Source organism: Topomyia yanbarensis, chromosome 3, assembly GCF_030247195.1.
Source record: "Topomyia yanbarensis strain Yona2022 chromosome 3, ASM3024719v1, whole genome shotgun sequence".
Lineage (NCBI taxonomy): Eukaryota > Metazoa > Arthropoda > Insecta > Diptera > Culicidae > Topomyia > Topomyia yanbarensis.
Genome location: NC_080672.1, coordinates 306801484 through 306826006, shown reverse-complemented (window position 1 = coordinate 306826006; position 24523 = coordinate 306801484). Strand labels below are relative to the sequence as shown.

The following is a 24523-nucleotide window of genomic DNA, read 5'->3' as shown; positions in this document are numbered from 1 at the left end:
TGAGTTTTTAAATAAAATAAATGATATTCACTAAATCTTGTAATAATCATCTCAGAGATAATTTATAACAACATTGTGTCGCAAGGTAAGAGGTTATTACGCCTTGTTTGTTCAGTTTATATAGGTACATTTTATGGACTAAATATTTTTTTAAATTTTTTATGCCATATGACATGGAGTACTTTCACTTGTTCAAGCTGTTAGCTATATCATATTATATTTGTACAATTTGCCTCCCTTCGCGGAGTAGATGTTCACATCGCACGCATTCGAGAAAATTGCAAAACTTAAAATTATGTTTTAACAAACTATTTTTAGTATGACTAATAAATGTTAAAAAATAAAATTGAACAAGTTTCCCTTTTTACGTTAGTTATTAACTTTTACACTTCCGGCGATTTTTCTGCAACATTTCCACTCGTGATTTGATGGAAGATGCCTGCGAGAAATGCTCATCTATGGAACAGACCGAGATTGTCGTAGCGATGAACTGGTTCAACGTTATTTCCCACACTTCACCGGATCTTTCCTGTTCTTCGGAGGAATATTGCGTCATCAGCGGACCCGGAAAGTGCTCCACATTTAGTCCGGATGGGTTTCCGTTGGGGTCCGTCTAGAAATGAGATTGGAAGGATATAAAATTTCAAAATGATAACTGATAAAAGTGAATCGTACGCACCTCATTTGGAGGCGGGAGCGTAAACTGGGTATAACTTTCTAAACTATCTCCACTCCTGTTAAAGAATGCGTCTTCGCCGAGCGAAATCAACGTGATGTCTGTAACAAAATTGGAATCACTTCGTTAAAGCCTTAATCAAACTTAAATAAACATTATACTAACAAGCTTGCTGAACTTCACCATCAGCTATCTTTCGACCCTTGTTTAAGATCTCTAGCAGCGTCGTCCACAGCACGATAAAGTTTTTCTGCCTCATGTTAGGAATGGTTTTGTTGGTAAAATTCGAATCCGGCTCGTCGAGAAAGATTCTCAAGCTACTGATGCTCCGCGATTCGTTCCCAGTAGTTCGCCGCCCATTGGTGGTCGTACTACTGCTGCCATCTTCGAAGTTGATTTTGTTGAAACCCAAATCACTGATGTCCGATCGGGATCCGTACGATTCGGCCTCCCCGAGATTAGCATTGTTCGTCGACATCCGGTCAAGAGCAGTACCAGCAGCAGTTGAAGTTGCGGGTAAATCAACGTAGAATATAGACGACGTTTCGGCGTTTGTGGATGATTCGTCGATCGACAGATTTGGTGTGGCGTTAAAATGGGACAACGAGAGGTTCTCCACGTCCGATGTCTCGAGGCTAATGTCGATTGGCGAGGGCAGGGCTTTGATGGTTTCGATTGGGTTGTCGCTGTGGGAAGGAATAACATTCATTTGGTTAGATTTATTGTTCAGGAACGCTTTCTGTTTTACTAATTCTGCAAAAATATTGTAGGACTTAATAGCGTACGTCATATATTGATGACATGCTGCTTAAAAATATAATGGTACCCAAAAGATGTATAGCTCTCCAATTATAAAGATGATTAAGGTCTAAAAAAGCCTAAGCAATAACCTCGACAATTACTATTCTAACCGTGACCTGGTTTATATACTTCCGAACTAATAGTCTTATCCGTCAAAAGAACACTGGTTTCTTGCCACAAGTACAGGTCCCTTGCCAAATCATAAATTTTTCGCAAACTGACCCGCGAAAATAAACTTGTAGCGAGCAAGAGGTTTGCAGAATTTGTGTCTGTCTGTTGATTTGTCTGAAATCAGCTTTCACATAGATTTCGTCGTCAATCAAGACACATCAAGTTTCGTCAGCATTTAGTCCTACACCTTACGGACCCGAGCTCTGGCCACTATTTGTAATTGTTTACTGGTTCGTTAACATTTATAGGTGTCTCGGGAGAATGAAATGTTGAGATCAGCCTTGATCTTCTGAATGACCTTTAATCGCAGTTGACGATGAACGGCTCCATTCCGACGATTGGTTTGTAACTTCCGGGCATTTTTCATTTAAACATTTTTGAAACATTTTTTTTTATCCCTTTATGGGCAACTAGGGCCGAGGGTGGTGGCTAGCGGGTTTCATACATCCTTGACCTGATGGACGAAGCTATGGTGTCTTGAACACAGGCAACGCACATCCAAGGCCATCATTGAAATGATAAGTTTTGCGTGTGAGATGTACTTCCCTCGGTTGCCAGACGAAAACCTGTAATTATTGCGTGTGACACTGTATGTAAAGTCTAATTATGAGTCCTGTGGTGGTGTGTGCGTGGAAGGTGTGAGTTTTAGTGTTCGAATCCAGGGATGCATATTTGTCTGTTGGCGTGAATAATGTGATCGCGAAGGGCTCGAGCGTTTGTATGTTAACGTGTTTGTCGCTTGCGCTAGCGTGTGTAACTTGGCGTGCAGAAATTCGATGTTATAATCGTGTATTCTTGAATGATTGTGGAACGTGAGTCTGATGCTTAATTTTTAGTGTTAGATGCTAGAAAAGTCAGTTTCCCCATATCACTAGAGTTCCCGGTCATGTCGCCATGGAACGTTTTGTCTAGTGAGTATGAGCGTCATTGTTTGATTGGTCCAACTGAAGGTATGAGTCTAGGCTTCTATAACCCAGGGTAGACTTCCAGACGTGACCGATTCATGATCCCGCGAGCGGTGGGTTTGCTGGAATACACTGCTGGCCAATAAAATAGGTGTGTGATAGATTATTTTGTTTTTCTCTCAATTACGCATACCAAGTTGCAGCAGTCTCAATCACACCTACCGCACACAGAAGCCTTGGGATCTGTCAAGTTACTAGTGGGTTGTTGGCGCAGATTATATTCCCAGCAAACCAGCAATCGTATATAAAAGTTTACAAAAAATTACAAATAATGACAGACTAAATCAAAATTACAAATAGTGCAAGTAAAAATTATGTTTTGTTGTAAAAAGTTTACATAGAATGCAAATCTATGATCGAAATACAATGTTGACTTGAAGTTATTTATTAGTCCACTACAACTTAAAACAAAATTGTGCATGCTGAATAATAAGAAAATTTTGAAACATTGTATAGAAATTAATTTGCAATTGGATTAAACTGCAAAATCGTTCAAAAAAATAGTCACCTCCTTATAGCACTTCGCAAATTCTCTGCCAGACTAGTTCAATATTTGAGCAATAAAAAATGGCTTGAGTACAGAATGTAGGTTATGATTTGACAGGTATAGAAGGTATCATAGGAGTGCCATATTTAGGTTGGATTATGGTATTTTTAGATCGTAATCACAATGCGATAAAAATGATCAAATATAATCGTTGCTTGACAGTGTATAAATAGATGAGTACATAGCGGCTATGCTGGGAATACGAAGATCTCAGGTTCGAAACTGGAAGAAAATCGTAGCAGGTAATTTTAATAATTGATGTTCCAGTAACTCCAACCTCACCCATGAAAAACATATCTACCAGTGTGGGCGTAACTGTGTCTTATAACATAATAAGGTAAATTTCATCCTGATTTTTTATTTTCATATTATTTTAAAAAAAACTTGTTACAACATTGGGGATCTTAAGCTGCATAAATCTTCATGTGTGATTGTAAAGTTGATCATATATAAACTCAAAATTATAAGCTAGATGATTGTATAATGCTTCTGATGAGATCAAAATTCGTCGTAAATCACATAGTTCTACTATACCGATTTGTTGTACGTATATGGCCTCCACTTTTGTTCACATAGAAGAAATCTCTGCATTTTATACAATCAATTCATATCGTTGAAGAGTACAGTTAATCAAATTGCAACTTATTAAAGTGAATCAAAATGTTGGCTGGGTTTGCAATCTTTGTCAAGATGCAAAACAAGACTACCGCAAGCTTTTTCATGTGGTCAATATAATAGGTGTGTGAAATATATTAACGTGTTATTATTTTACATAATTTCATTATACGTTTTTTTTTTGTGAAGTTTGAATTCTGCGTGTTAATAAATGTATTCAAATGTTGAATAAGTCAAAGATTTGTTATAGAATGGGTCGAGCATCTCACTGTACTCAAGTGGAACGAGTTTTGCTAAGAAATTTTGTTCAAGAAGATAAGACGTATAAATAAATCGCGAACGATCGCGAAATCTGATCCATTCGCGTCATCCAAAACCAATTCAGCACAAATTGTAAAAGTGGCAGGTCCGCGAACAGTTCGCTGTAGGTCGTAAAATTCCAATCTTCCAGAAAGAATTGCTAAGAAGGTTCCACTATTTCAAAGCCAAAGCCTTTGAAGAAAAATGCAATTTGCTTTTCAACAGCCTTAATAGGCCTGGTTCAGAAGGAATCAAAAAATGGCGACATATCCTTCGGAGGGACGAATCAAAGGTTTCCTGTTTTCCTCCGATGCACAACGAAACGTTAAACGTCCAAAGTGCAAACAGTTTGATCTGCGACACACGCAAAATATGGTAAAGCACGGAGGCGAGAACAATGAGGTTTGGAGCTTGCTTCTCGTGGAATTGCGCAGGTCCTATTCTTCGCAACGCCACTATAATGGCAAGATTCGAATGCAAGGCTAAAGCATGGACATCCTAAAGGATATTGACTAAAAACACACATCGAAGTATGTAAAGGAATGATTTCGGGATAGTAAAGTGACTATCATTTCAGACCATGCCAATCTCCTGTCATCAATCCCGTAGAAAATTTACGGAATGTACTTAAAAAGAAGTTATTCGATCGAAATTTCACAAAAAAGGATCGTTTGTGGGAAGCAGCTTAATAGGAATGCTACCCTATACCAACGGAAACTTATCAGCGTTTGAATGACTCAATGTCAAGACAAGTGGATAAAATTTGGTTGAGTAAGGGAGCTTACACAGGTTACTAGTTGTTAAAAATGTTGAAGTCTTAAAATCATTGGATTTGAAAAATTTTAATGCAATGGATTACAATACACCCATTTCATTGACCAGGTACTTTTTTGGATTTCATAGAGCAGAAAGAGTTACGATAAAGCATAACATTTAATTTACAAATAAAAGTGTTCTTTTTGATATTTACGACTGTGCCTAACTATAAAATATTTGAATATAGAAATATTTTTAGAGAAAACTCAAAATTTCATGTATTTTTATCTCACACCTATTTTATTGACCAGCAGTGTATGTGTAGATGATTGCAATTGCATGTTCGCGTTTGTGGCCAGGTTTGTGTTATCGCGAAGGAACGAGCGTTTGTACGTTTGGAATGGGAGAGATTGTGAGTGTATATGAGAGAATATGCAATGAATTGTATTGGTGACTGTTAGTATGAATCTAACTTAGGATATAGTAATAAAAGGGTTCATAACATGTCGAATAAAGAAATAAGATGCAAAGAGATTAACTAGTAGTGTATAAATTGATTGATATTATTTTTGGTATACATCAGTAACTAATAGAACTACAACAAAAACAGGATTTCATCATGCTATGCTGATTGGGAATGGATGATTCGCGTGCGTTGGTAAACTAAATGTTCCTTAATTTATCAATCCAATCTTCCCGAATGAATAGAATCATCCAGTTTTACATCCATTCCCTGATCCAGCTTTCACAAATTCTCAGATAGACAAACGACTAGCATATATCCATTGTACACTAGAACTAAAAACAAACCTATAGGTTTCTACTTCTACCTTTCTTTATATATTTTATTGACCTGTGCACGATGACGAAGCTGGTCAATCAATCGACACGCAGTGACCCCCACTGTGAGCTGTGTTCACCAAGCTGTTGAACAAAGTTTGCAAACACAGCCCACAGAAAAGGCCAATCCACGGCGATCCACCAGCCTGCTGCGTCTATGTGCATAGGCTGTTGGCTGACTGAGTTTGGGATGGTGCGGAGTATGAAAAAACAAAACATAAAAAGGCCCATAAGCACCACTATCGAGGCGTAATGCAATAACTATCTTAAAGCAATTGTCTGTCAGGTGCAAACCCGTCAACCTAGGGGAGTGTTTAACATATTTGTATCATTTCTGTAGTAAAATGCCTCGCTGAAATAAAAGTGATCGAACAAAATTAGAGCGAATTTTACGATATGGCGAAATATTTTTCGCATTTAAAAAATAAATGTGTCTCACACGAACATACCGACGCTCGAGATCACCACGATAATACAAACTAAGTCATAACAGCGAACGCAATTATACAAATAAACTTATCAACACATACTTGTGCCCACTATCTCGCAGTATAAGAGCGCCCCGGTTAGAGTAAGGTGTTAGCACTTACAAATATATAGTCTCCATCGTGAATATGCAGACGCGCTTGCAGAATTTGTTATACACATGCGGCCAAACACGATATACAAACGCCCACTCCTATGGAACCGGTTAAGTTCATAGAAGGACTTCGATTTTTTTCAACATAAGCTCCGTGTTTAAAAATCCAAACCTTCGCTAGGCCCGCGCCACCCATATTTCTCTCGAAGTTCAGCCTCATATTTCTCTCGAAGTTCAGCCTCCGAACAGGTAGCCGCTAGCTTCCGCCCGATCTATTACGCGAGTGTTAAGTCCTATGTACAGTTAGTGCAAAGGCTACTCGAATTTTGAACCTAAAATTCAAATACGTCTTCCCTTCACCGATACTAGAAGTGCAGACTCCGAAAGAGATGAGCGACAATGCCCCCCTTCTCGGTAAAGAGTTTGTTAGGATGCGATCCGACAAAGGTGGTTTGGGCCTCGAAAGAGAGCAGGGGAACCCGACACGTCTCAAGGACGACCTCTAAAAAGATGTACAATGCTTTGTTGACCTTGAACAAGTTGATTGACGGACAAAAGGTTAAAGCCGTCTCTCACTCCACACTCAACAACAGTGGCCTACAACACCGATAAACGTGATGAGCTTAAAGGCCAAAGAGTCGTGCCGGTCCGTAGGATCAATTCAATTCAGAATCAATTATGCCCTGGTGGTTGTATATTTTCACGGCTCTACCCTTCCCGAATACACTTATCTCGGACTAGTACGCACTAGCAACTGGCCCTACTACCCGTCCGATAACCCCCGGCGGCTTTTGGCACAGGACCATTATAGCTACAACAGGGAAGTACCCTTAACATCTCTATTAGCATTCTTTTCACCCGTTCGCAAGCATCTACCGCAAGACAATCAGAATCCAAAAACTCAACTAACACAGCAACTTCCTGGACCCCAGAGTAGGCGATCGCCCCGCCTAACCTCAAAAGCAACATCGGAAATAGAGAGAGGAAGCAGACAACTCCACTACAATGAGAACCGGTTCAGATTTTCCGACACCCTTACCCTTGGCGAGCCACCGGGAAGAACTCTCAGCCGAGAAAACATATACTCGCCAACAGTAACGAGTGCGACGAGATCTTAGTTCGGTTCCAGGTTGCTCTTGGCACCCGGTACTTTTTTTACCATCCAGGAATCCAGTAGTCACCAATCGAGACGCCCACTTTCCCGTGCCGACCCCGATTGGGGACATACCGCTTTGTAGCCTAGCTCCCCCTGCGGCGACTGCGCGGGACATTCGGGCACTCATTCATCTGCCGGCAAATTTTCGCCCAAGGGTTCAGCCACCAGAAAAGTTTACAGCTCAGAAGCACTCAGCAAGAAGACCATCATCCAGTTGCAGTTGCTAACTAACCTCAACCGTAATGGGAGTAACCGTACCCTCACCGAAGACTACCAGCTCGAATAAAAAAGCCATTGGTGACAACACGAGCGCCCAGTGCTGGCCCCATTCGGGGAAGTTCCGCCCCGCTGCGATGCGCCCCTGGCGGTTACTAGTGCGGGAGACCCAACCTCTACCTGGGTAAACTCGTCGTATGGTACACTCAGCCGGGAACTATCTGCTGTTCGTATATTTCTTGCAGGTACTCTCAACAACGTTCTTTGGGGGGAACGAAAATCCCTCCTCGGCCCCCAACAAGCTTTGATCGGAATAGCGATCAGTGGAAGAGGTGGCGAAGCACACATAAACCTGCCCTCGTCTAACCTTCATTCCACCGCTCCAATCACTAACTCAGCAACACTGGCCCTTCAGTAGAACACATGGCTTGCGAGGATGCCTGGGTAAACTGCAAAACATCTTTGCGCAGACTCTGTTTGGTCCTGCAGGAGACGCACGGCCGAGATCAGACGAATCCGGTATCATGTTTGGGAAGCCGGTATTCGTGCCACCAATGGGTATAACATCTACCAAACGGTGGGTCTGGCCATCCGGTTCGATGTGCCGGATACCGAACTAATAGCCGTCGCTAGGAGGCTAGTATCCAGTGCAGCACACCGTCGTATCCTTCTATATCCCCGATCCAGAGCAGAAGAAAATAACTTCAGAATACCAAATTCAGGTATACTGTACCCAATACTTGAACACCACAATAAGGTATTGAGGAGCGTAGAATAAGCGGTAAAATACCTCTTATAATAACTGAGACATGTACTACGAATAACTAGTTGATAATGAAACGAGGTATTATAATACCTGAATAATAACAAAACCTTTTCAACCTTCCAATAACAAAATTCACTGTATGGAGGTATTCAACAAGGTATTGATTTCCTGGTCGGGATAGTACTCCGAATGTGGGCTGCAAACTTCAGCGGCTCTTTGGCTAAGTTGAAACCCTATTTATCATCAAGGGAGATGTGAACGGGCACCGCAAGATATGGGGCTCGCGTACATGCAATAGAAGAGGAAACCTGAAAAAGCATTGCTGAAGTAGTCGAAAACAACGACGTCGTGAATCTGGCAGTTAGACATTCTTCCACAGACCGATGAAATCCGACCCATGCAACAGTGACAGGCCGAATTCGGTGGCCCTTCGGGCAGACTGGACCCGCTAGGAGGAGACCGTCGATGATCTAATAAATCGGGACGGTCACCCCCCCCCCCCCCCCCCCCGACCGGGCCGCCGTTACCCGCATACCCAGGACAAGTGGGAACACCCTTTTCGACAGTCGGTGAACTGGTGATGGTCGAAAGAGCCATAAGGGCACCGACCGAGCTGCGCTACGGGCAGTGAAGGACACTTCTATAGACGATCCGCATCGAAGTCAGTGATCCGATGACTTCAGAAAAACCAGAAACGGGACCAGCAAAGCGATTGAAGAGGCAAAAATTAGCTGGACCAGGTTTATGGAAGGCATCTCTCCAGACTCCTCGACAGCAGAGCTCTGGCGGACACAGTGATTATGCCATTGCCGTTAACGGGTGCACGACTATCGACCTCACGACCATCGCCACCGAGCTAGGCAGGCACTTCGCTTCCCTGTCTGCAAACGCCGCCCTCCCATTTGCGACCATGCGAATCAAGCAAAGAACTGGGAACAACCCCGTGCGTTTTGAATCCGATTCAGGCCAAGCCAACGCCTGCTGAATTGTGGAGGTCAGGATTCACCCCCTTCGTTGGGCGGCTGCACCCACCATACCATAAGAGCACTGGGATTCTTGGATCGTACAGCCGGAGAGCAGGGCCGGCGGAAAGCGTGGGTAGTATGGGTAGTACTACCCACTCAAAAATAACCGAGTGGGTAATTACCCACTCGAAATTTTGAACCATTTCAAAAAATTTAGATGCACAACGCATGTATCTCGCACTACACACATTTGATAACATCGATGTACCACAATTCCATTTGCATAAACGAACGTGATTTAATGTGAATGTAATGTAAGCGTGTGCATTGCGAAAAGGGAAACAATCCTTACTAATGGACCCCTCACCCTATGCTTTCTACCCACTCGGGCGTAAAGTGTTTCGCCGCCCCTGCCGGAGAGGACTGCTTCTTGCTACAGACAGTTAACGAGATCTACCAGGAATACACTGACGTGGATCGCCCGTTTACACCGAGTTCTCGACCGGGCCTGGCACGATCCAGATCCAAATACAACTAACTGATAGCCACCGGGTATAGGAATCACGTGCTGTTATTCACCGACGGCTCCAAGATCGAAGATGAGGTTGGAATAGGAGTAAGCGAAATAAGGCAAGGTCTCTCCCTCCGCCATGGTCGGTGTTCTCTGTCGGCTATCGCGCATGCTAAGGCTCAGAAACCGGAAAAAACTTTCGTTCTCGTGCTGTCGGACTCTCTTTCAGTCTGTCGGCGAAATTCAGCCACCCTTTCATCCAGGCTATCGAGGCCGAATACTAACAACAATTTGCTGGGTCACTGTAGCATCGACGGCAATGAAAGATCGCGTAACGGGCAAGATGAGACACGCCCGCCGACGTTTCATCCGACTTGTCCCGGCCGCTGATGTTCTGAGACAACTGAAGTCAAAGGTAATCGGAGCTTTCGTGTGTCGTTGGCGTGGCAGTACCGGACAGCCTCAGCACAGACTAATAGACACTATGAAGAAATTCCTGTAAAAAATATCGTTCTTCCAATTTTGCCAGTACACTAACTCCACCTATAACACACAGTCCCAACCACTCAGATGCAAGCGGTGCATCCCTCGTATAAAGCAAAATTTTTACTAGTGGGTTCTCCCCCGCTCAACTGCATATCAGCTTTTTGTCAAAATCTGAACAAAAGCAACTCATGAGAAAAGTGTAAACAAACTTCTTCGATGCAGATTCTGGTTCCAGCGTCGATTGAGCCTGATTGCGTTCTGTACAATGGTAAATATAAATTATTTTTTTTCCAGAAAACCATTCACCACTGCCATCGTCTTCCTTCCATCCAAAACAGATACACTTCACGGATTTATTGAGGAATGCAAGGAGCTTACCAGCGGATGCATGCAGAATGAAGAGTAGAACAGTCTCATTCTGTATTACAACAATTTTCCAAACAAATGATAGGATTCGACTATCCCTTAATATGCAGAATATGGTTGAAAATAAACGCCACCGTGAAGTGAAGACAATTTCGTCCCCCGGCGTAATACAAAAATTAGCCAGGCAGAGCATAAACAAACATTTGCGGAATGAGGCATCCGAATTTGCAGTGCATGTGCAATATGTGTGAAGGATGGAATAAACGGACACAAACTGTTGTAATTGTTTTTTTTTTTAAATTGATGCGAATTTTTTTTTTTCATTTTATAATGAATGAAGCAATGTACGTTTTTGGATCAACTGCTAAATATCTAACTTTTCAGGAAGGTTCATTCTTTTTGCCTTACGGTTACGTTTACCATGTCCAACTTTTTTCTTCGAAGCAGTGTGTCTTTGTGCTCTAAGCTCTCTCAAGTAACCGGATATAAGAGTTAAAAATTTTATCCACGGTAGTTTTGAAACAAGAGGGACAAACAAATGCTTCGAACCTGTCATACTCAACGTGTTCAGACAATCTTGCTCTGACGTATTTGCGATTCTGGTACAAATATTTAGAGAACCGCAGTGAAAGCAAGCAGTCCAATATCAAACAATATGGTTCCTGGATAATATTTAGCATTCTTCAATAAGCAGAATGTATAAGCCGTGTTGGAATTCTGTACTGCCTCTGTACGACTGAAAAGCAGTTGTTTTCTACAACGATTGTGATGAAGTTTTGATACTGATGCACCTAAAATATACATTAGTGCATTTATTTTTTTACTCTGATCAACCGGTGCAAGTGGTTTAAATCTATACGTGAACCGCTCAGAATTATCGTTAACTCCATCATTGGAGAAGACATTATCATCAAGAATAGGTAATGCATTATCGTTCTCACAATTGGTACCCTCAGTCAATTTTGCATTCGCAGTTATTGCAGCGTACTTATACGCTGTACCGAACTGGTATGCAGTTGGGATATCATTATGTCCACATCTCCTACGAATTTCAGAAAAATTGTTTTCTTGGGGATCTTGGTTAAGATGATTTGTGCATAAATGCTCACAATCGAAGTTATTTTGTAGATAACTCCAAAGCCAACGCAGAGCATATATATTGTTAATAAGACCACTCACGAAGGCTGGCTTGCGTTGTCGCATTAAAAGTGTTCTGGCTTCATATTTGGCCTTGAAGCGAGAAATTATAATTGTAGATCATTTATGCTTATTTTATTGTTTCATTAATACCTTAACTAAATCAAAACTTTGAGGTATAAAGTATAATTTGTGCAAGGTTTCTTCTGCATCCTTTAGGAAGTCCCAATGAAATGACACACTCCTGATTGCTGTTCGATAGGGCTATAAGAAAACATGATAAAAAAAAAACAAGTGCATGAACTACAAACTACTGTAACTGTATACCTTTGAAATCGTTTCTTGGGAGCTCCTAGAATTAAATACATCAAATAAGGTATCAAAGAATTCGGCGTAACTTGCGGTTCCTTCTGCGCTTTTAGGCATTTCTCCTGATTTGACGTAATATAGTAAACTTTTAGATACTGAGGCACTCAATGTACGCGCTGCTTGGGCCACATTCATTGATGTAAATGGTTTTTGGTAAACATAGCGTTCTATTACCCTAGTAACAATTGAGGTTTTATGGTAGTTCTATAGCCACTCATAAAACTTAAATTGGACTTGTAGCGTGCTATAAAACTTCAATTGTTACTTGGGTAGTTTCGGAGCCAATCTTGGTACTGAAGAATTATCAATATGGTACAGCTTTCTTATACTTTCGAAGCTAGCAATCTTCCCATCAAATACCGCGTTATGTTTATATAAATTATTTCTAGCATTTTTCATGAGATGGGGACTATCATAGAGTAAGGCGAGAATAGTGTTATCGACTGGTATCAACGGGATTTTTTCCGTAGCACCAGCTTCTCTGGCCATTTTTACGTTCGTTGAGCATTGGTCCATTATTAACGCTACTGGTTCCAAGCCTCGTTGCTTCAAGGATTTAACCGTTTCCCGATCAGAACGACATAACAGAAAGCTACCAAATGTATATCTCATGTTGATATTTATTACTCACTGTGTTATCTTTGTGATATCCCAATCAGCAAGGCGAGCAAACATATATCAAGATTATATCTTCTGGTGATATCATTGAACTGCTAATATGATATTAATGTACGCATATAACGATGATGTTATAATAAGTTATACATATGTTCTTTCATAATTATCTTTGAACGCTAACGGTAAACTGTAAAGCGGGCAAATGACCATATGGTTAAAGCCCCAATAAACAAATCAAACAATCAACTGTGAATGATTGTTACATTACACAAAAGACCGTCAATTTACTAATACGCTGAAGTCTCTTTTCATGCACCGTTATTCAACTTTTTAAAGCAAATTTTCGAGGTTTCATATGTAAGTGGTCGGAAAACTTGTCAGTAGGGTATTTGAATTACTTGGTTGCATTTTGATTAAGAGATTATTTATTTTCTGAGACACTCGTCTGACTCACAATTTCGAATATGGGGCCAATGATTTCAACGCCTTTATTGAAAAAAATTTGGAACCATAAAGTTATCAACAAGATATTCTAAAGATTATAATTTTCATATAAAAGTTATTTTGAAAAAGATGCAGGAAGTATCAAGCACTCCAGATGAAATAATAAAACGCGAATTGAAATAAAAAATCATTTTTAAACTATTTGTTATGTTTTAGTCAAATGGTTATATAATTAATTTTCTTTTAACCGATTGTGCATAGTGCAAAAACGAATTTTCAGATCTTTCTGATGTATACTGATTTCTACAATATCGTTATGTATTTTGAGGATCTTCGAAAATGTTCAGTCCGATTTCTCCAATTTATGCGGGTTTTCATAAACAATTAAAATTGGCCAGTCTGTGCGTTCTTCGAACTACCAATGTTCTAATGTTTACGCTGTATTCGATGGTTTTCGTTCCTCTTAAAAAATCATCGAGCTAACAAATTTTCGTAATAATCAAGATACTTGATTTATTTTGTAGAAAGTTAAAACAAAATAAGGCGACCTGTTCAAATTGTTGAAAGATTAATATTTGTGAGTATGCTGCATAAAGCTATAATTATTTCAAAATGGCTTGGACATCTCTGATTATATACATATCCCAGCTGGTATTATTGTTCGCTGTTACAATTTAAATGTGTTTTAAATAATGCTTGAAGTAGCTAAAAACTTTCATGTAAAAATATTGAATAATTCCCCTTAAAAATAATAAAATTTGGAATGGAAAATGCATTTTAGAAAAACATAAAATATTCTACAGTTCGCCACACCGAAGAATCCTCAACAATATCTCGAATTTTCTGATTATCTGTTATAATATTCACAGTTAATAGATTGCGCTACCGTAAAATATTTGTATTTCTAGGAATTTATTAGGTTGAGATAATTGTACTGGTTTGCTTAATCTTCCCCATATTAAAATTGTAATAACAAAGCCTCTTGAAATTTCAAAAATCAAACCTCAAAACTATGGTATTTGTTTCTTTGAATCTATTCATAAATAACATTCGTCGTATTCTCCGTTAAATAATGTACGTAAATTATCTGCTCAATGTTACCATATCGCATCGACATTATTACTAGAAGTCGTGTAAAACATGTTAGCGTACAAGAGAAGCACCGATGTGCACTATTCAGAATCTAAAAATAGCCCACTTTCCTAATCTGCAGAGATACTATAAAGCTATTCAGTCTATCGTAATATAGGCAGCTGTAGTAGTGAGTAAAACTGCATGAAAACAAGCGTATGACACAAGGAAAACAAACAGTCCTTAGGCTTTGGCAAAGTTCAATGTGTGCGTTCTGGAAACAAGATGCATCTATAATCGTTGTGCCCTTGACGGATGCGAGGAATATTATGCTAACATTAAACATCAGTCGAAAGCAACGTCGTTGGTTCATGCAGGAAACATCCACATAAAACACAGAATACCCAGGTTCAAATCGCTATAATTCACAAATAAGCATCAGCGTGTCATATATATTCGTAATAACCATCAGCCAGCATGTATGCAATCATTTGACCAAACTATAAACAGCATTTGCTACATGAAGCTTTTTGCTGCCAAACGAAAACGCCTTAATGTATGCTATATTTTTCTATTCTAGTCTATCTTTAGACCTGCACGCTAAATTTGTTGATACTATACAATAGGTAATACAAGCTATATTGGCCGTGGGAGAACCTAACAAAATTTGTTATAATTCTGATAGAAGCCTATCACCGGTTGTCACATTTTTGATATATACTAGAAGAATTTCTGTTATGTTTTCTGTTATTTTACCAACTAACGAGACCAGAGTTATTACACAACTTGTTATCATAACAAAGTAACACAGTATGTAATAATTTTGTTATTTCTTTCTGATCGGGTATTGTAGATGAAGGTACCATGTTTATGTAGCACTGATATTAAAGCCGGTTGCCAACGTGCTACAAGCGCATAATGTAAACGCGTGCAAGCTGCATGCATTTATATTATTCTTAAATCGTGCTAGTACCAGCATATTGGCAAACTAACTGCAATACATTACGGTAAATAATAGCTAGTTAGAGCTTTTGAATAGAGAAACTGTTCATAGTAGCTAGAATTAGGAAAATAACGAGTTAGGACGATATCGAATTAATGAAATGTAACCTGCTTGAAACGACGATGTTCATTTGAACGTTTTCCAATTTTCTTGTTCCTGTCCCACCGTTTAGGATCCAGTGTACTAACGCCAGATATAATTACAGCAACTGCCTCGGTCGCTAAAATTTTTGGATTGTTTTTTTTCCAGTCTCTTCAGTTTACCATCACATGGGAAACCCATAAAAGTATCGGTGCGAGCGTTATATGTTAGTTCGGCTTTAATTGACATCCCATCAATGGCAATGACAACTGCCTTTTCATGCTTTGAAAAATTTCTTGTTTTTTGCTTCAATTTATCTAGAATTTTGTAGTTGATTCCTGTTTTTAGCTGGATATCTGCGTTCCATCTACCTAACGTCATTTTATGAGGTAGGGTCAGTACATCTGACTGCTGAATCGATCTGTATGCTGATGGCCCCGCAAGATATGTACCCATAGCAAATTTTTTAGTTTCCTTGTTGAATCTACGACCTTGTGGCTTTTGCACTTCATTGATTAGAGAATTGTGTAACACTTTATGAGATTTCAGCAGGTCAGCTAGTCGTTTAGATTCAATGCCAGATTGTCTTTCGAGTCGCAAGGCTTTTCTTAATGCAGTGATCTTCTTCTTTTTAGAAATATTCGACTACAATCTCCAATTATTTTTGCGTTTCGCTGCTTTCAACTTTAATTTAAGTGTTAAATTTTCCGCTTCATAACGCCTTTTCTCGACCTTTTCTGCTTCGTACATATGTTTATAGCTTATTTTATGAATCTAAATCGGCACACTCTACGAATTCTAAGTTGTTCAAAATTTCAGGAAAAGTTGCTGAAATTTCTTTGTTTTCAGTACCCGATTGTTCAAGCTGCGCAGTTATATTGTTGATCTCGTCATTTGACTGCGAATAACTTGTATCTATTTCACTTTCGAGAACCATGATATCGAAAAATTCATCGCCAACCGTCGGAACGGCATTTGGACGGAGTCTACGCGTTAGGAGAAAGAAGAAAAATAAACTATAATTCCACAGACTTTCTACTCTGAGTCTTCTTACGTTTTCCCCGGCAGATTCACGTATGCGCACCTTTGGATACATTAATGAAGAAATTTGTTTGGTTTGAGTGTCAAATAGGAACTACTTACAGTTCATGCTTTTTTGGAAAGAAGTGAAATGTTTTTCCTGGAGTATAGCCTTATTTGTTGCTGCACCAACCAAATTCACACTTTCTGCCCATTTTCGAATTGCACTGCTATACGAAAACTAACCTGATGACAGTTCAAATTTTTGAACGGTACAATGCGTTCAGTGGTGCCATCATAATGCATACGGCCACAGTCCCAACTAAACATATATTTGAAATGACCGTTAAGGCGAACGAAGAATGGGTCAACGAGTGTTATGTCTGTTAGTCTGTGGCCTCAGCGCGTCAAAGGCTCGCTCGACCGATGGACAGATCGGATAGATAGAAGAGAGCAACGAGCACTGTCGCCAGCAACGCCACTGTGAACCACAGTGGAACATATGCTAGTGAGCTGGTTGGATTTCGACGACCTCAGACTGCACTATAAATTACCGCTTTCCATCAGAGAGATCTTTGCCAAAGAACGCGCCCGAGAGGAAGTGCTAATGCCCTTTAAAGGACGCGGAACTACTCGACTATCTGTGACAGAACCGACCACATCGCTTATTTAGGAACAACAATACGCGTGAAACAGAACAATAATTTGCAAATTAGATTTGTAAATATTCATTTTCTTCTTTTACTTTTTGTTATGCGCCCAAGGCGAATGACCTAGAAGATTAAAGCTTTTCAAATAAATAAATAAATCATATAAGCTACCAAACAAAGTGCAGATGAGTACATCAGAGCACTAAACTGAACAAATGAAATACACAGACACGCACACGCTCATTTAAAATACTTGATTTATGAATGGGCAAAGTACATTTCAAACGTGGAACTTATTATTTCGATGACGGCGAAATGGCACTTGTCATAAGATAGCACAATAGCGACGAAATCAGATACACATTAGTAGAATGACGCAGAATAAATTAATACAAGTCGCAGCAGTAAACTTGTTATTTGTCTCCGATTCTCTAATCCATTTTCAAAAGTGTCTGTAGACAGTGCACTCAAGGGCGACATGTGGTTTGTAAGGGATATGTTGGAAAGGAGCGAAAATTTGGTACGATGACACTGTCACATACAGCAAATATAATTATTGCTTCGCCTTAGGAAAAATGAGACAATTTGAGTGGAGAGAGAGAGAACTGTTTGTTTAATTATGTGTGCAATCACATTCTCTATACATGGTTCTTTGTAGCGTGTGAATTGGCAAGCTCACCAGTTACGAGCTGGAAAATCTCTTTACCGCATAGTTTAACCCGATTGTATACTATTCGTCCGAAAATCATTCCTCAGAAAGCCATTCCTCAGAATTCCACCCCCCAGAACACCATCCCCCAGAAAATACTATACCCCATAAAATCATTTCCCAGAATGTACCATTCCCCAGAATTCCATCCCCCAGAATGCACCATTTCCCAGAAAGTCATTCCCCAGAAAAGCTTTATTTTTCATTCATTTGATCTTTTTAACTTACTACAGTCGTGATACGCTGGTTGGTCACTTTTGAACTGGACCGCTTTTTAGTTGGACCTCTGCTAGTTGGACCATTGTCCAACTAAAAAGCATCTTAATGTCAAAATCAATCATGACAATCAAACCGAAAATAATCAGAGATGTGAACAGAAGCATTTACACTACTAACGTGTCCTTTGGATAGTTTTGGACGTATGTCAGTCGGTCCAACTAACGAATCAAATTCGTTAGTTGGACATAGGCTGTGGCCCAACCAACGAATCACGACTGTACTTGTTCCCACTTCCATCAAACGCTTTCGCTTTCGTGCACATTCCACACCAAAAAAAAAATAAAGTGTTTTCCCCATAAAGTACTATTGTCCAGGAAACATGTAGAACAAATTGCAGAATCTAATCTAATCTAATTCACTTTTAGCGGAAATTCTGGACAAACCGTTACTCTCCAACCACAGATGTCGGTAGTAAACAAAAGAGAAAACTTGGGCTGTGCTGTCATGTTTGTCGAGAAATGCTCTAAAAACACACCAAACCTTTTGTCAAAATGAGCATTCATTTCGATTTTAATGTAGATTCAAGAAAAGTTCAAAAGAAGAATGAAAATATGACAAATTTACGTGCAAGAGTTATTTGGCATACAAAATCAAAAAAACTGCTCATGTTTGAAAGAAGGAACCAATCCCTATGATCGAGTAAACCGGTTTTACGAGTGGATATCAGATTTGCTTGCGAGAGGCAGCCACATTCGGCGGCATGACCTCAGCGGCTCCTTGAATTAGGTAATGAGCTAACCTTAGGCTCCACCACAAAAAATGATTACGAACATTAACTTTTCTGACGAATGAGGCATTCTGGGGTATGATTTTCTGGAGAATGAAGCATTATGGATAATGGCTTTCTAGCGAATGGTACATTCTGGGCAATATCTTTCTGGGGAACGGTACATTCTGGGAGATGGAATTCTGGGAATTGGCTTTCTGGGGAATGGTATACAACCGTTTAACCCTGATAGCTAGTCGTGATGGAGATATGCGAATGATGAGTTAAAGATAGTGGAATAAAGCTTTTAAAATGATTTATTTGGGATTACGCGTTAAGCGGTAATTAAATAAAGCTCTATGCATTGTTTGAATTAATATCGTTAAAAGCACACCACCTAGTTTGATAAATCCAAACTAAAACCAAAATGGTTATTGATGCTACTATAAAAGGTGGTCATGGAAGAACGATACCATTGCAGACTTTTCATCTTGTTTCTTTACAAAGTTGGATTCTGTTTCGTGTTCCACTTGTCAGTAACTGACACCAACTTGACCTAAACTAACACCAAATTAGCGCCAGCTAGACGCTAAATACGAACAGTTCACACAACGTTTGTGAACGTCTAAATCAACTAGCTGGTACCGAGTGATGCCTCGGTTAGCCAATCACCGAAAATCTGGATCGCTGACGAGCATAGGGAAACGAACTGTCTTTTGGCATGAGAGCCAAGCACATGTGAGTAATGCTTCTTTAGATATTAATTGTAAATTTCATTAAACACTTGCCTGAAAAAGCATTCCGCTTCCGTTGCAACCTCCGTGTCGGAATCTCTCGACTCTGTTCGGCTACTGTTTTCGATCTCGTGTGCGGACAACAGTGGCGGCAAGTGCAGTATGTACAGCAGTTTCAACTTTTCCGTAGCACGTTTTGAGCAAATGATTCCCAAGGCAAATATGAGTTGTTTAAACTCCAAATAGCCACATACTTGTTTGTCCATAAGCTGAAAAATATTGGAAATAATTTGGAAATAAATAGCATAAGATGTCCACTATAAATTCTCAACCAACCCGAAACAGTTTCTCCGCTATATCAATACTTTGAACATGCCCCCAGGGCGTAAGATCCACGAACAACTTGCGGAACGTCTCGAAATCCACTCGGAAACAGTCGTACCGATTATCACGGAACCGTTTCTTTGCATCACTCAGCAATGCCGCATCGTAAACCGGTTCCACATTAACCGAAGTTTGGCGACTGCAGTTTTTTAGGTTTAACTTTTCATCCTTCGTATAGCAGAGCAACATCCGTAACTCCTCTGCGTCGAAATACCCATTCTCCTTATAGTTCTTCACAAAACTATTTTCCAAGTCCTTTTCCAATTGGTGCACTGTCAAGCGCCGGTGTTTGTTTCTCAGCTCCTCAATCTTCTGTGATGTTATTGCTTTCCCGAACTTGGTATATGCTTCGTAGATTAGTGTTTGCACCGATTGACTCTAGAATATTTGGTTTTTAAAAAGATTGATAATTTGATCTTAAAAAAATCCTCGGATTTACCCTTAGCTGATTTCGTTCTTTATCCATATTTTTGATTTGTTGCACCTCATCGTTATAAATTCCCATCAGATAGTTGGAGAGTAGCTGCATCGCTTCCCCATCGTCGTTACAATCTAAAAGTTTGTCCTGATTCCACTCAAGGATTTTTAAAGCTATCTACAAATTGGAAAACAAAAAAATCGATAATTTTCCCAAGAGATAATTTTAAATTAATTAGTCCTTACAATGAATATCACTTTTGCTCCATCGCAGAGAAAGCAGTCTATTATGTGCAGTGCACTCTCGTATGGCATAACGCTGAGAAAGATGGTCAGGAACCAGGAGAGCGAGATCATCCGAATCATGCCTAGATCACCTAACTTCACATGCAAGCTCGGCAGGTGACTCGTGATCAGTTCATCTAGTGAACCCTGATCGATTTGCGCTCCGACTACCTTGTCGTTGTAGTAATCTGGCAGCAGCGATTCACACAGACAGCTCAGAATCCAAAATGCGTCCTCTTCGTCGCAATAGATAAGAAAAACAGACGTTACAATGTTCATCGCCTGGCAGTATCCAATTTCCGGATTTCGCAGAGCGTACGCCTGCAGCACTCGGCGTAGTGCCATAATGCCGATGTTGGTTTGAAATGCCGGATGTTCCGGAAGCGATCGATGCAGGTCCCGTTCAATCTCTTCAAATGTAGATGTCTGCGGTTGGTCTTTAGCTCGCTGAACCAATTCTTTATACAGGCCTGGATTCATCAGTTTCATGTGAATCGCACCCGAGTACACCATCCACATTTCGCGGCGCAGCTGGTCCGGTATACCGTCAATAACCAAGTTGATGGTTTCGGTTGTGCGAAACATGGAAACACCCCGGCCATAGATGTAAAAGTGTTCTTCCCATTTTTTAAGCTGAAATAAGCGAATGAGCAATTTAGAATATTGACAAAAAATCTTGTATTATGAGAAATGCAATCTGGCCCGACAGTTCCAGTCACGTACCTTCTCAGCTTGCAGATCGTCAAAGGCTTTATTGTCGGGATCTTTAAAAAGGTGCATCAGGGGTTCCTGCTTTGTCCAATCGATGTCATCTATCTGCTTGCTCGGCCTGAAATTTTAATCCTCAGAATTTGTGTAAGATAGGAATATCAAGAAAGACTTACATCGCAGTTTTGGAGAGTAGAACAGATATTCTGCCTATCAAAAAATCGCGATCCAAAATGTGTGAGAAAAGAAATATGTTTGCATCAGAAGTAGTAACAATAATGCGATTGCTAAACCGATCGTGATGATCTTCCTTCTTTTCAACACTCTGAAAAATTGAAAATAGTAAGTTAATAACTAAACGTGCAAACACATAAACTACTATCATACCATAATTTTGCTTAGCGGAATAACAAGTGCAACCAATCCGTACACATCGCCTTTGAAGCAGAGGTAACTCTGTGACAGATAGATCATCCCACTCACATGTTTCTTAGTGTACGGTGTCCACAATGAAGCGCTGATCCTTCCATCCAGAATTTCTGTCAAAGGAAGCCGGAAATGCGCTCGATATTCGTCCGATAGCTGTCTGGTAGTTAAATCTCGCAGCAGAACCGTTTTCTGACTTACATTCTTTTCCATCTTTCGTCCAACCATTGGGTCGTGGTTCAAAATCGGTCGCTCCGGATCCTGGATCAACTTTTGCATTGTTATTTTGCTCATTTGTTCAATCAAATTGTGTGCCTCGCTAGGTGAGTAGAGGAACGCAAAAGTGTACTCCTTGCTTCCAGTTGTCTTGATTGTGATCATATTGCCGGACTTTTTGATATCTGTTAGTTCAGTGTAACGAAATCGCAGCTTACTCTCTGCACCGAAAATGTACGAATAGAAGCACAAGTGATTCAATGAAAGATACAACTGTCCTTGTCTGGGAACTTTTTTAATATAGCTGCATGAGTAATAGCTAACTAGCTTCTCATCTTCCGGCATCTTGAACTTGTCCCGAAATTTGTTGACCATGATTTGAAAGCTAGATGGATCGACCATCTCCTCCGTTGGTCGAGTATTGTGTGCCAGCAACGACTGTATTTTACAGATAGTAAAGTTTGTGACTTCTTCATCCGTTTCCATTTCATTGATCACACGAAACAAGTTCTTAGACAGCCATTCCCAGTCTCTCAGGATAGCTTCCAATGTGATGTCCGAGGCAATTTCTGAAATTTAATACTTATATACGCATCTATTTGTATATTATTTACACATAAAAATAAATATTTAGTTGAACCAGACAAATGGTATGAGTCATTCATTCTTATCTGGCTTTCTCTTCCATTTCGAAACATAAGCATCACCAAAAAAGCTAAATCGTACATGACGAAACCGATTGCAAATGTTTTGCAAACTAACCAGGTGGCAACCAATATTATTTCACATATCAAAAATTCAACTCACCATAGTAAAGTCCCGTCGAGGGTTGAACATGCAAAATCCGGTACGGTGACGGTTTCGTATCGAGAACATTATCCAGCGTACCGACCAGCATAGACGAAAAACCTCGCAGGCCTCCATGGCCTTTCCGGTGCTGGAGCAGGAAATAGTTGGATGTGGTTAATGTACTTTCGCTGGTCCTGTAACAGGGCAACATTAATTAATCGAACGAGAAAAATCGACGGGCGTAACGTTTGAAATAGGTATTGTAATGCACTTTACCAAAAAGCGAAGGGCATTGCACATTCTCGCGGTGGAATCCACATTTTTTACTTTTAACAAAATTCTCACAATCTAGGTAAAACTAACTCCCAAATATAAACCTATTTACTTATGGCAAAATTATTCAAAACATTTTTGTTGCATTTTCACAAATTTCAACACACAGATGTCTTTTGTTGATAACTTTTGACATTTCAAGATATTGACCTGAGCTGCCAGATAATTTTATTGAGAATCCGTATTGTCATAATAAAAAATTCAAATTTATCGTTCAGTGAATAAAATAAATTTTTGAAAATTTTTGTGCGTTCAACAATTTATTATTAACAAAAATCTTTAAAAAACTAATTTCTAATCAGTTCAAAGTAGTAATCATAATAATAGGGGGTGCTGCATGATTAGGGGGGATGTTTCGCGTATAAACTGTAAAGTTGGTAGATTTTGCATTTTTCAAAACTGAAAATAAAAAGGAATCAAACTAATTTACTCCGAGGTGTGCGTGGCAGCTCTGATTTATTCACTTTCGCAGTGGTGGCTGCGTACTGTACTGGAATCAAGGATGCCAAGGCACTTTTCAGATAATTATTTTGAAAAAAATCAGACATCCCATTCAAAAAAGGCTGACCGACATGGTCAGGCGATTTAAACACTTCTCGACAAACATGTGATTACGGCGTAAATGCCAACTGTCACAAATTCTCTTTAAAGGGAAATTCCTGACAAAACGTTACTGGCCGAACATCGTTCACCGCACTAAATGCAAGGGAAAACCTTTCTCTTTTGTTTACTATCAAAATCTGTGATTGGTGAGTGACCGTTTGTTCGGAATTTTCATTCAAAGTGAATTTTGACGCCGTAATCATATGTTTGTCGAGACTTTAACGTTTGACTCAACTCGCCTGTACTAATTGCCTCTAGGAACAAATGCAATTTGTTTTCTCTAATATTTCCTAAAAGTCACCAACCTTGAACCTAAATCTCATAGAATTATATTTTTTCCATCATTTTTATACTAATTTTGAAACGGTCAGAGTCCGAATTTAATACAAACTTTGTCTGCTCTTCTATATACCTCCTTGGTCATAGGATATCATTTGTGTGTAAGAGCTAGTGGAATCTGGAACTATGTTTTTTCTGCTTTCAGGTAGGACTTTGTCAGCACTCAGATTCCTCTGAATACACTGTTTAATTAAAGCAAACCATTTATCACAAATGAAAATATTTTTTTGGAATTGGCTTATTACCCAATAGGCCCCGTGTAAATTTAAAACTTTGGCAAAATTTTAATAACTTTCCCGACCGATTTTGGATCGATTTATACTTCTATGCATAGTTGTAGACAATGAAATTACCCATCCGATTCTCACTTTTAGTAATATTTGAATGTCTATAGCAATAACTAGTAGCAAAATTGTGAAACAGTTTCTTTGCAAAACCAACGTTTTCAAACAAAAAGTCTTTAAAATGAAAAGTTGTTCTGGAAC

The 24523-nt window shown here is 39.7% G+C and overlaps 1 protein-coding gene across 1 annotated transcript; it reads right to left on the bottom strand.

Annotated features, from left to right (window-relative positions):
• Positions 1 to 23231, bottom strand: LOC131689686 (TBC1 domain family member 9). Its single transcript, XM_058974941.1, has 12 exons — positions 23040 to 23231; positions 22782 to 22957; positions 21720 to 22543; positions 21509 to 21657; positions 21348 to 21453; positions 20586 to 21257; positions 20362 to 20517; positions 19875 to 20300; positions 19593 to 19807; positions 842 to 1362; positions 680 to 777; positions 1 to 613 (listed from the first exon to the last, which is right to left on the bottom strand). The coding sequence occupies exons 1-12, from the start codon at positions 23081 to 23083 to the stop codon at positions 377 to 379; spliced, it is 3624 nt and encodes a 1207-aa protein (XP_058830924.1). The 5' UTR covers positions 23084 to 23231; the 3' UTR covers positions 1 to 376.
• Positions 23232 to 24523: the final 1292 nt, after the last annotated feature.

What these genes read in the sequence shown, in the direction of transcription:
- LOC131689686 (XM_058974941.1), bottom strand. Translation starts at nt 23,083, where the DNA reads ATGTGGATTCCACCGCGAGAATGTGCAATGCCCTTCGCTTTTTG. An exon ending in AAGAACGAAATCAGCTAAGG is followed by an intron (nt 20,301 to 20,361) that starts GTAAATCCGAGG and finishes CAAATATTCTAG; the next exon opens with AGTCAATCGGTGCAAACACT. An exon ending in TAGCGGAGAAACTGTTTCGG is followed by an intron (nt 19,808 to 19,874) that starts GTTGGTTGAGAA and finishes AATATTTTTCAG; the next exon opens with CTTATGGACAAACAAGTATG.